The 12,287-nt window shown below is 40.5% G+C and overlaps 1 protein-coding gene across 1 annotated transcript in view; it reads right to left on the reverse strand.

Moving 5' to 3' along the window:
• Positions 1-1,876: 1,876 nt before the first annotated feature.
• Positions 1,877-12,287, reverse strand: part of LOC126088375 (peroxisomal acyl-coenzyme A oxidase 3-like) — a 151,557-nt gene continuing 141,146 nt past the window's right edge. The window contains exon 13 of the mRNA XM_049906514.1: positions 1,877-2,178. Within this exon, the coding sequence (XP_049762471.1) occupies positions 1,925-2,178 (254 nt within the window). The 3' untranslated portion in view covers positions 1,877-1,924. The remainder of the gene's footprint in view (positions 2,179-12,287) is intronic.

Here is a 12,287-nt window from a genome sequence, read left to right on the forward strand (position 1 = left end):
ATAGGCCATTGTTTCCCCTATGGCATACTGTTTACAGATGAAGCTAATTTCAGTGAGAACAGAGACGTAAATAAAAAGGTCCCAGGTACAGGTCAAACGTCATACCTCACTGGATGGGTCAATTGAAGGTAGATGGCACATTAAAAGTAATGGCTTGCTGTAGAATATGGGGTTCTTGTATTAAGTGTGTACTATGGGTGGGACATGGTCCTAAGTGTGAGGGAAGAAGGGAGAGTACTCACAGAAATAAACAAAATTGCAGAAAGCTGAGAGTAGTTTCATACAAACTCGGTACACATATCTTACTAGATATAGCACCAATAGAAATGGGATGGATGCTGACAAGTAATATGAATCTAAATTTACAGATATTAGTGTTGAACACAGGTTTTTATAAGTCAGTTACATTGAATGGTGACAGTCACAATGACATTTAAGTCCAATTTTGATCAAATAAAACTCTACAGTATCTTCTGGAAGTTTTTAGAATGAATAGTAACTTCTAGAAGTAACTGTGCAAAACCATTTTTCCATGCTTTTATGTTGTGAGAAATTGTGAACTTCTTGATGCTTGAAGATGGGCACATACTACCCCATGAAAGCCTGCAAACAAAATTTCAAAAACCAGAATTAAATGAAGAATCTCAGAATTTCCCCTTTTCCTGTTTGTAGTTCCCACAGAGACTGCAAAGACAAGATTATACTAGTTACAATGAGCGCTAGGGGCATTTTAACAGTCTTTTTTCCTGAGCTCCACATGAGAATCAAATGGGAAAAAGATCAAGTTTGTAGTACACTGGAAAGTACTTTCTGTCATCCAGTGTACTGCAGTTTCCAAAATATGGATGTTGATGGGGTAAGCCTAAAAAATTAACTAATACTGATAAATTAATACACTCTGTTCAGAGCAGCTTATTAAAAAGTCTAAGTCCCAGCAATCCACTATAACAACACACTGTAAAAAATTCAATAATATTTATAATTGTGACTTTCATTTTTTAAAATTGTAGTTATACTGAGTGAGTTGCCACTTTTTGTTATTAATAATATGTTTTTATGACAAATAAAATTCATTATTCTCTCATAGATTCCTGAGTTTCTCCACTTATATATTTGATGGAACTGCATGTATGTATTGTCACAGAAAGAGAGAGAGAGAGAGAGAGAAAGAGAGAGAGAGAGAGAGAGAGAGAGAAAGGGGAAGCACTATACACATTTTACAGTTGGAGACTTTATCATCGCTCATGGAATTCATTTCCATGCAGGAAATATTACACACTGATTTGGTTTTACTTTATGCAATAAAAATTTGGAAACATATTATGTAAACATTAATTTTCGTAGATGTCTAATATAAAAATGATTTTATAATTTTAAAATGGTGAACAAAAATCTTGTGCCACAGTGAATGAACATCTGATATATAATTAAAACTATGTCAGAAGCTTATAGTCACAATTTATGAAGTCGGTGCACATAGTTCTTCCCCAAAGCAGTCACACAACTTTTTTAGCCTTACATATGTTTTTGTTCTTTAGGCCCCACCAAAAAATACAATAGCATTATTTATCTTCAAAAACGTAAGTGTGTGCAGCATCACTAAGATGAAAACCAAGCAGGCAATAATGCACATTCATTGTCACTGAACCATCATCAAAATATGTCTTTACAAAATATAAAAGAATGTGTGACTTTTCTATGAATGGTTTGTTCGTGCCCAACTGTGTAATAAAATATCAAAATAAGCAATTATTTTGTAACATAAGAGAGCATTCCATGCTTTACAAGATGTACTATTTTTTCCAGAATGTGTACATAGATATTTCACTTCATAAAATGCCAACTCGGGAATATGAGAATTTAGCAGGATGCAGCATTAGCATTCTAGTGAAAATGTGTATATATAGTATAGTTTATAATGTCACTACAGTTTACTTTGTACAAACATCACTTCATTGCACCAAGTTGGCCTTTCAAATGTCTGATGTTTCTGGAAGAGATGTGTTTGCAGATTTTGATAAATTTTTCCATTTGAGTTTCCAAGTAAAGAATTCAGCATGGAATCTGGTGGAGCTATGGCATCAGCCAGGGAGACAGCATCATTCTTCAGATGAGCACACAGGTACATAATTCCCTCCCTCAACATCTCGGATGCCTGAGGGCCTTTCACATATCCTCCTGAAATGAATGACAGGTGTAATATTTTTCTTAAAAAAGAAGAAGAAGAATCATACATCTGTTAAATTCATAGCCAGATCAGTTGGCTTGTGTAATTTCTATAAGTGCAACTACCAGTACAGTATAAAGAAAAACGTATTCTTCACTTTTGGAACCACAGATTCCTTCTTCAGTGGAGCATCAAGGAAGTAGTTGGGGGGACAGTTCAATTAAATCCCATGTTAAATGCAACCCACATAACACAAGGGAACAACTGTGGGCAACTAGTTGTGGCCAACTTCAAACTTGAAGTACTTTAGATTGGTCCACTTGGAGATCACTGAACATGCTAAGACAGTGGTTCCCAATCTTTCTTAAACCATTACCTCTGATTACAATCAGACATTAGTGCACCTTTAGCACCTAATTAAAATGTAGAATGAAAGACTTTTCTTGAAACACTTTTATTTTTAAAATGATGAAAGATGCATGATATTTAGTTTGTGTGTGTCTTAGAATGAATGACGAAGGAATTCGTGGTGCATTGCAAGTGCTAGCCACATCTCCTTCTCAGAAGAGGAAGCTAGCTATCCACACTAAGGGTACACGCTTGTTACAAAACATGCTTCCCCTGCATTACTCCTTTCCATTTTGGCTCTTCACTCTAATAATAATAATAATAATAATAATAATAATAATAAAACTGTGTACAGCATTATAGCAGTCCTTATGTAGTTACTGCTGTGTCGTGTTGTCAATTAATTCATTTATCTGTTTTGATGCGAATCATGAAGCACTTTCAGGACTACTGCAGGTACTACCTACAAGTTGGAAAAGACATTTTCTTGAGATATTTAGCTTTTGTTATGCACATGCCTCACTTTTATCATCAAAGATGTATGGGACAAAGCACAACCTATATGAGTAGTGGATGGACTACGTGAGGAACCTGTAACCTCACATTAATGCTACTAATTGAGAAAAATTAATTATTGATAACTTATAACACCAGTATTAGAGTCTTGCAAAACTGTGATAATAGTAATGATCTTTTGAAAATAATTTAGTTTCATGACTGAAACAGAATGGAATAATTAAGTTTTTACCCCTCAGACGATTTCATTTTAGTCCTCAGGGGGCAATTACCCCCCACTTGTGAACCACAGTGGTAAGATCAGACGTTGGTGAATCCATGGATAGTTTTATCAAATAGGGACTTTCCAAAGGAAATACACAGTGTGAATGTTGAGAATGCACAATGAATCATCTGTGGCACTGTCCACACAGCCCTGAGTCATCTGGTGATGATGAGCTGATGAAGGCCGTTGCTCAATTTTTGGTGAAGATTATGTAGTCCATTATGTAAACTATGTAAGCAAGAGTTTTTGTAAATTATTGTTTTAGTTGTGTCCCGTAATATTATACAGTCATGTGATAAAGAGTTTTATATCGCTTCTGACTTGAGAAAATGAAGACCTATGAGGGGTAAAAAGGAAGGGAGGAGAAGATGAAGAGCTTTGAGCACTCTACAGTCATTATATAGTTTTGTATGAATATTCTTTTTAACTAAATAAAATTCATGAAAAAAATCACTAATTGATACTTTGCTTATTTAATTACAGGAATTATATAACTGGCAGCACTAAAGGGTTTAATATTATACTGTGTGCACATAAAGTCAAACGTGGTGAACAACAGCACACTGGTTTTTGTTTAATACTCACATCATCACTTCAAGGATTAGACTTTCTTTTTTTTTTTTTTTTTTTTTTTTTTTTTTTTTTTTTTTTTTTTTTTTTTGGCCTGTTACACTGTCCACCACTTCCTCATTTTTCCTTGATTTCTTTTCTCAATTAGGTTAAATGCTGTAGCTCTTCAGGCTTTCCCGGGAATCTGTTGACATTTTGAAAAAACGGGACTTTTGCCAGATGTTAACATCCTTCTCACGTGATATTTTAATGGCATAACCTGCTATTTTCTTTGGTGCTACCCAAGAATGGTCCTTGGATGGATAGAGTACAGTATTTATGCCTGTAAGGTGCTGGGTGCTCCCTAGTTGGTCTGCGCTGCATCAGTGCAGTTGAGCAAGTGACCAATAGGCTACCATCCAGTGTGGCTGAAGAGATCCATAGAGACACATGTAGGGCGCCAAATCCAACACCTCAAGCAATGAAACGTTGGCACTCAGGCAACTGTGGGAGGATGACAGCATTGCAGTGATGCCAGCAGACAAGGGGAACTCCACAGTCATCCTAAGGAAGACAGAGTATGACAGAAAAGTGCAACAACTTCTGGAGGATCCTGTGTACAAAACAATAGAAAGTGATCCCATGGACAAAAAGACCAGGGCTCTGCTGAAGGAGATGGGCATGCCTGAACAAGTTATCAAACAACTGCATTCCAAAGTGCCAGTATCATCTAGATTGCATGGATTCCCCAAAGTTCACAAGAATGGGGTTCCTCTTCGACTTATTGTTAGCAATATCAGTGTTGCCACCTATCCTACTGCAAAATACCTAAAGAAGATGCTGGTACAACATGTGGGCATATGTGTGCACCACATTCGGAACTCAGAGGACTGCCCACAATGGCCGAGGCAGCTACACTTTGTGGACTCTGACATAAAGGTCAGTTTTGATGTGGTGTCTCTCTTCACAAGAGTACCACTGAATGACTCACTTGATCTTATTGGAGAGAGGTTTGATCAGCTCTCCTCAACTTTTTCAGGCATGTACTAACCTCGACATACTTTCTATATGGGAAGTATCATAAGTGGTTGCCAACCTATTCATGGAAAGATCTGAAGAGGAGGCACTTACATCTGCCAAATATCAAACCAAGTGCTTTTTTAGATAAGAAGGGCTTATTTCAATAGTGGTACAAGTCCATTTTTGTTCATTCTGAGATACAGAGTTCCACAAAGTTAAATGAGCGCTGAAAAATCTGATATATATATATATATATATAAAAACAAAGATGATGAGACTTATCAAACAAAAGCGCTGGCAGGTCGATAGACACACAAACAAACACAAACATACACACAAAATTCAAGCTTTCGCAACAAACAGTTGCTTCATCAGGAAAGAGGGAAGGAGAGGGAAAGACGAAAGGATGTGGGTTTTAAGGGAGAGGGCAAGGAGTCATTCCAATCCCGGGAGCGGAAAGACTTACCTTAGGGGGAAAAAAAGGACAGGTATACACTCGCACACACACACATATCCGTCCGCACATACACAGCTGTGTATACACAGTGTATACAGGTATACACTCGCACACACACACATATCCGTCTGCACGTACACAGCTGTGTATGTGCGGACAGATATGTGTGTGTGTGTGTGTGTGTGTGTGTGCGAGTGTATACCTGTCCTTTTTCCCCCCTAAGGTAAGTCTTTCCGCTCCCGGGATTGGAATGACTCCTTACCCTCTCCCTTAAAACCCACATCCTTTTGTCTTTCCCTCTCCTTCCCTCTTTCCTGATGAAGCAACTGTTTGTTGCGAAAGCTTGAATTTTGTGTGTATGTTTGTGTTTGTTTGTGTGTCTATCGACCTGCCAGCGCTTTTGTTTGGTAAGTCTCATCATCTTTGTTTTTAGATATATTTTTCCCACGTGGAATGTTTCCCTCTATTACACAATAAAAAACACACAAAAACACACACAAATTTCAAGCTTTTGCAACCCAAGGTTGCTTATGATAAAAAGGGAAGGTGAATACAAAGTGATAGATATATTTTTCCCAAGTGGAATGTTTCCCTCTATTACACAATAAAAAACACACAAAAACACACACAAATTTCAAGCTTTTGCAACCCAAGGTTGCTTATGATAAAAAGGGAAGGTGAATACAAAGTGAAACTACTTGCACAAACAAAAAGAGAAAGTAAAATGACAGAAAAGATTTCGAAATGCAACAGTGACAATATAGTAAAAAGGGAAGGTGAATACAAAGTGAAACTACTTGCACAAACAAAAAGAGAAAGTAAAATGACAGAAAAGATTTCGAAATGCAACAGTGACAATATATTAAAAAGGGAAGGTGAATACAAAGTGAAACTACTTGCACAAACAAAAAGAGAAAGTAAGATGACAGAAAAGATTTCGAAATGCAACAGTGACAAACCTTGGGTTGCAAAAGCTTGAAATTTGTGTGTGTGTTTGTGTGTTTTTTATTGTGTCTATCTACCAGTGCTTTCTCATTTGGTAAGTCACAGCATCTTTGTTTTTTTATACATATTTTTACCACGTGGAATGTTTCCCTCTAGTATAATCACATATATATACTTTAATATTTCTGGTGTCTCAACTGCAGATTTTTCAGTGCTCATTTAACTTTATAGGACTCTGTATCTCAGAATGAACAAAAATGGACTTGTACCATATTGAAATAAGCCCTTCATATGTGGATGATACCTTTGTCATATGGCCCCATGACAGGGAGAAGCTAGATGATTTCCTGGAACATCTGAATTCATGCCACCCAAATATAACATTCACAATGGATCTGGAGAAGGATGGACAACTCCCATTCCTGGATGTATTAGTCAAGAGGAAGGCTGATGGCACATTTGAGCACAGTGTATACCGCAAACTGATACACATTGTCTTATACCTGCAAGTCAACAGCTGCCACCATCCGGCACAGAAGAACACAATGCTCAAAACTCTAGTCCACAGAGCACATATTCTGTCAGACCCTGACAGTTTGACAATGTAAACAGAACACTTACAGTTGGTGTTCAGCAAGAATGGATTCTCATCTAGAGACGTCCAGAAGGCCTTCGACCTGCCAGTCAACCACAGGATCCAGAAGACGAACCAGAAGAGGCGAAGAGGGTGCCATACTTGCCATATGCTGGACTGATCTCTGCTAAGATCAGCAAAATTCTCATGAAACATGACATGAAGAGCGTAAGATTGGGACAATGTTGGGGAATGTAAAGGATGACCGGGGATTACAGAAGCCATGCACTGACAGCATACCATGTGAGTGTCAGCTGTCATACATCAGCCAGACCACCAGGACTGTGGAAATCAGGTGTAAAGAACACCAGAGTCATATCAGACTCAGGCAGGCTACCAAATCAACCATAGCAGAACACTGTTTAGAGCTCGGTCATTTGATGAACTACAATGACACCAAATTGTCACACAGATGCCCTAGATATTGGGACAGTGTCATAAAAGAGTCCATTGAGATCAAGATCACTGAGAATCTCATCAGCTGTGACACTGGATACCAGCTCAGCAAGGCCTGGGATCCGGCTCTTGAACTTCTGAAAACTCAACGCAAAACACATAGAGATTTCACAAGAAACAGGAATGGGAACTGAGAAAACAGCCACGAGACAGAGCACCAGACACTACAGATTTGTCCTGACACTCCTGAGATGACGACCACAACCCTAGACGATGGCCAAATTGGGTGCGGACATCGGGTGGGACACCAACAATCAGAGGGAACCATTGGAGCCATGCCTGGTGGGCATGGACAGGGGATGGAACACTCGACATGGTGCGGACCAATTATGGAGCACCCAGCGAGAGACAGAAGTGGAAATCGATGAAACAACAATGAGACAGAACACCAGACATTACAGACCAGTTTTGACAGACCTCAGACGACAACCATAACCCGAGAGGATGGCTGTAGTGGACATGGAGGACAGCCAGAACACCAGCGACCAGAGAGGCTCATGGGACCTGGGCCTGGTGGGTGCAGACTGCGAATGAAACACTCGACGCAGTGTGGACCAGTTACAAAGCACTCAGCTAGAGACAGAAGTGGAGACCAAGGACTGCGGAGGGAACAACCGATGTGGTGCGGACCGACTAAGGAGCAACTAGCACCTTACAGGCATAAATACTGCACTCAATCTGCCCAAGGACCATTCTTGGGTAGCATCTGAAGAAGACAGCAAGTTACTCTGTCAAAATATTGTGTGTGAATGACGCAAACATCCAGGAGAAGGCCTGTTTTTTTCAAAATGTCAGGTTAAATGCTCTTATCTGAACAGATTATCTTTCTCTGCTCATTCTTTGGTGTTGTTTGTTCCAGTTTCTTCTATTTTCTTGTATTTCATTGAGGATATTAAATATACTTAGTTCTCCGTAACTTATAAATTTCAAAATCTGTCATCTGTTGTGCGTCCTGTTACTGATCTTAGAAATCTCATCTCTGTTAGCTTTATATGACTCTATTGGGTTTATTTATAGCCCACAATTTACTTCCGTAAACAGGCAATGGGACTGCCACTATCTTATAAAATTTCAATCTTGATTCTTTTCTCATTTTATTTTTTGGACTGCTGTTTATTGTTTGACATATATTCCCAAATATATAGTCTGTAAATCAGTGCAAAAACAACAACAACCACACATAAGACCTTTGTGTCGTTTTTTGTTTACATGCAGCCAATCTCGCATCCTTGACAAATTTAAAACATTCTTTAAACTTAATTACTCTTTCTAAATTGACCATGAGTGAGAAATTTGGGAGCTGTTATAGTGTAGTGAGTAGAGGGATTTGTTGCACAATCTTGTAGGAAATACTTTATCTGGGGGCGGGGCGGGGGGGGGGGGGGGGGTTGCAGTGGGGAGAATTTTGGGAGAAGAGAAGAGGCTCTCTCCTGGACCTGCAGAGAATGCAGCAGGAACATTTTGATTGGGGAACAGGAAAGGAAAATCTGTGCCTTTCAGGCACAGTTGGGGGAAGCAAGGAAGGGACTGATAAGGATCAAGGGAGGTAGGAGGGAGGAGAGTGGTTGGGAACTGGCAGCTGGTAGGCGGATAGGAAGAAAAAGAACGCGACCTGATAGTTTTATCATCAACACCAAAAACAGGTATCTACCACTGCCAGACCTAAGTGGAGAAGACCGTCAGGTGGAATGAGGTGCAAGAAATGTGCAGCACACTTCAACCAAGACCAAGAAGCCTAGGAATAGACAAAATGTTAGGAAGAAGAAATTGCTGCTGCTAGGTATTAGCCATGGGTGAGGTGTAAGCCCTCAGTTACAGGAAAGTTTAGGGGGAGGTCACCAATATCTTCAAGTCAAATGCAGGGCTAAGTCATGTAATAGAGGACTTAAGGTGTTCATATAAGGACTTTACAAAAACGACCATGTAATAGTAGTGGGTGGGGTGGGAAACAGTTTGCTGCAGAACTTAATACCTAAGAGTGCATAGCAGTCAGAAAAGGAGAGAGGTAAAAAGTCTGTGGGTGCGTTGGTGATAGACAGCTGTGTAGTGCTGCAATGGGAACAGGGAACAGGATAAGTGGGTAAAAGATGATGACTAATGAAGGTAGAGGTCAGGAGAGTTATGGGAACATAGGATATATTATAGGGAGGGTTCTTACCTGCGCTATTCAGGAAAGCTGATGTTAGTGGCAAGGGTACAGATGGCACAGGCTGTGAAGCAATCATTGAAATGAAGAACATGGTGTGAGGCAGCATTCTCAGCAACTAGGTGGTCCTGCTGTTTCTTTGATACAGTTTGTTGTTGGACATTCTTGCAGACAGAGAGCTTGTTCATTGTCATGCCCATATAGCACAGTGCTTGCAGCTTAGTATGTAGATTACTTGACTGGTTTCACAGTTAGCCCTGCCTTTGATGGGATAGCTGATGCTTGTGACTGGATTGGAGTAGGTGGTGGTGGGATGACATATGGGACAGGTTTTGCATCTAGTTCTATTACATGTATATGAGCCATGACACAAGGGGTTTGGAGCAAGGGTTATGTAGTAGTGGATAAGAATATTGTGTAGGTTTGGTGGGTGATGGAATACCACTATGGGAGGGATGGGAAGAGTAGTAGGTAGCACATTCCTCATTTCAGGGCATAGCAAGAGGTAGTCAAAACACTGACAGTAAATGTGATTCAGTTGCTCCAGTCCTGGGTGGTACTGAGTCACAAGGGGAATGCTCCTCTGTGGCTGGATGGTGGGACCTTGGGAGGTGGTGGGTGACTGTAGAGACTAGGCATGGGAAATCTGTTTTGTACAAGGTTGGGAGAATAATTACAATCTGTGATGGCTTCCATGAGACCCTTGGTATATTTTGAGAGGGACTGCTCATCACTCCAGATGTGACAGCCTTTGTATGAAATGGGTGACAACTGTCGAAGTTGAGGTATTGTTAGTCGTTGGTAGGTTTGATATGGACAGAGGTACTGACGTAGCAATCTTTGAGATGGATGTCAACATCAAGGAGGGGGCTTGTTGGGTTGAAGAGGACCATGCGAAGTGAATGGGGGAAAACGATTTGAGGTTTTGGAGAAATGTGGATAGGGTCCTCATCCTTGATCCAGATCATGAAGATGTTGTCAATGAATCTGAACCAGGTTTGTGATTCCGCGCAGTTATAAAGGATTCCTCTAGATGGCCTATGCATAGACTGGCATAGGATGGTGTCACCGGAGTACTCATATCTATACCCTGGATTAGTAAGGAGGTTGCGCGTTTGGAATCCATCTGGTGTTGGGGAAGATAGTGTTCAATAGTGGCAAGTCTATGGTCATTAGGGATGTTAGTGTAAAGGGACATGGCATCAACAGTAATGAGCAAGGCAACATGTTGTAGAGGAACAGGAACTGTGGAGAGTCATTGGAGGAAATGGTTCATATATTTTGTATAGGAGGGTAAGTTATGGGTAATAGGCTGAAGGTGTTGGTCTCTGAGGGGAGAGATTCTCTGAGTGGGGGCACTGTAACTGGTCACAATGGGGCAGGCACTATGTTTGGGATTATGGGCTTAAGGAAGCATGTAGAAGGTAGGACTGTGGGGCACGGTAGGAGTGAGGAGAGAGACAGACACCTGGGAGAGGTTCTGGGATACTTTTGAGCCACACTGTATCATCCATCTCGACCAACCATAACAGATGCCTATACTACCGCCGCTGATTGTTGGAGCTGCATCTAATGTCCCACATTACTCCCACCATTATCATTAATCCTAAACCTTCAAATTGATCACTCTTCCTGCATCACTCTCCCATATTTTTGCCTGTTATTTTCCATATCTTCCTGGGCCACATGAACTTGTATCACACCATACCAAACCCCCCGCCCACACACACACATTCTCCTCTATATTCAAGTTTGCATGTACTAACTTCACCTAACCTAGTCACATCTGCCATTCCCCTTCTTCACACTTATCTGCCCACAATACAATTTTTTTTCGTTGATATCATAGTGTTTTCATGTCAGTTTCAATTGGTTTTTGGCTTTCACTATTGGCATACTCCCTCAGAATTAATATTGTCTTCCCATACTTCATCTGTTTCATCCTTTTCACGATTTTTTCCATGTGTTTTGGTGTATTTTTGCGGTTTTTTACAGTAATATTTCTACATTATATATGTATTTTTACATGTTTGTATCCTCCACCATGAATTCTTGCTGCTTCCATTTACAATACACAAACGTTTCTGATACATCCACAGAAAGTACCACAATCAACCACCTAAAAACTGAACCTGACCTTATAACCTACCTATTGACAAAGCCTCCCCCCACATGAACCATGGACCTTGCCGCTGGTGGGGATTCTTGCATGCCTCAGCGATACAGATGGCTGTACCGTAGGTGCAACCACAACGGAGGGGTATCTGTTAAGAGGACAAACAAATGTGTGGTTCCTGAAGAGGGGCAGCAGCCTTTTCAGTAGTTGCAGGGGCAACAGTCTGGATGACTGACTGATCTGGCCTTGTAACACTAACCAAAACGGCCTTGCTGTGCTGGTACTGCGAACGGCTGAAAGCAAGGGGAAACTACAGCTGTCATTTTTCCCGAGGGCATGCAGCTTTACTATATGGTTAAATGATGATGGCGTCCTCTTGGGTAAAATATTCCGGAGGTAAAATAGTCCCCCATTCGGATCTCCGGGCGGGGACATCGTTATCAGGAGAAAGAAAACTGGCATTCTACGGATCGGAGCATGGAATATCAGATCCCTTAATTGGGTAGGTAGGTTAGAAAGTTGAAAAAGGGAAATGGATAGGTTAAAGTTAGATATAGTGGGAATTAGTGAAGTTTGTTGGCAGGAGGAACAAGACTCTGGGTTGTTTAGGGGGGAAGAGACCAAACTGCGAGGTCATCGGTCTCATCGGATTAGGGAAGGATGGGGTA

This window comes from Schistocerca cancellata, chromosome 6 (genome assembly GCF_023864275.1).
Source record: "Schistocerca cancellata isolate TAMUIC-IGC-003103 chromosome 6, iqSchCanc2.1, whole genome shotgun sequence".
NCBI classification, from domain to species: Eukaryota; Metazoa; Arthropoda; class Insecta; order Orthoptera; family Acrididae; genus Schistocerca; species Schistocerca cancellata.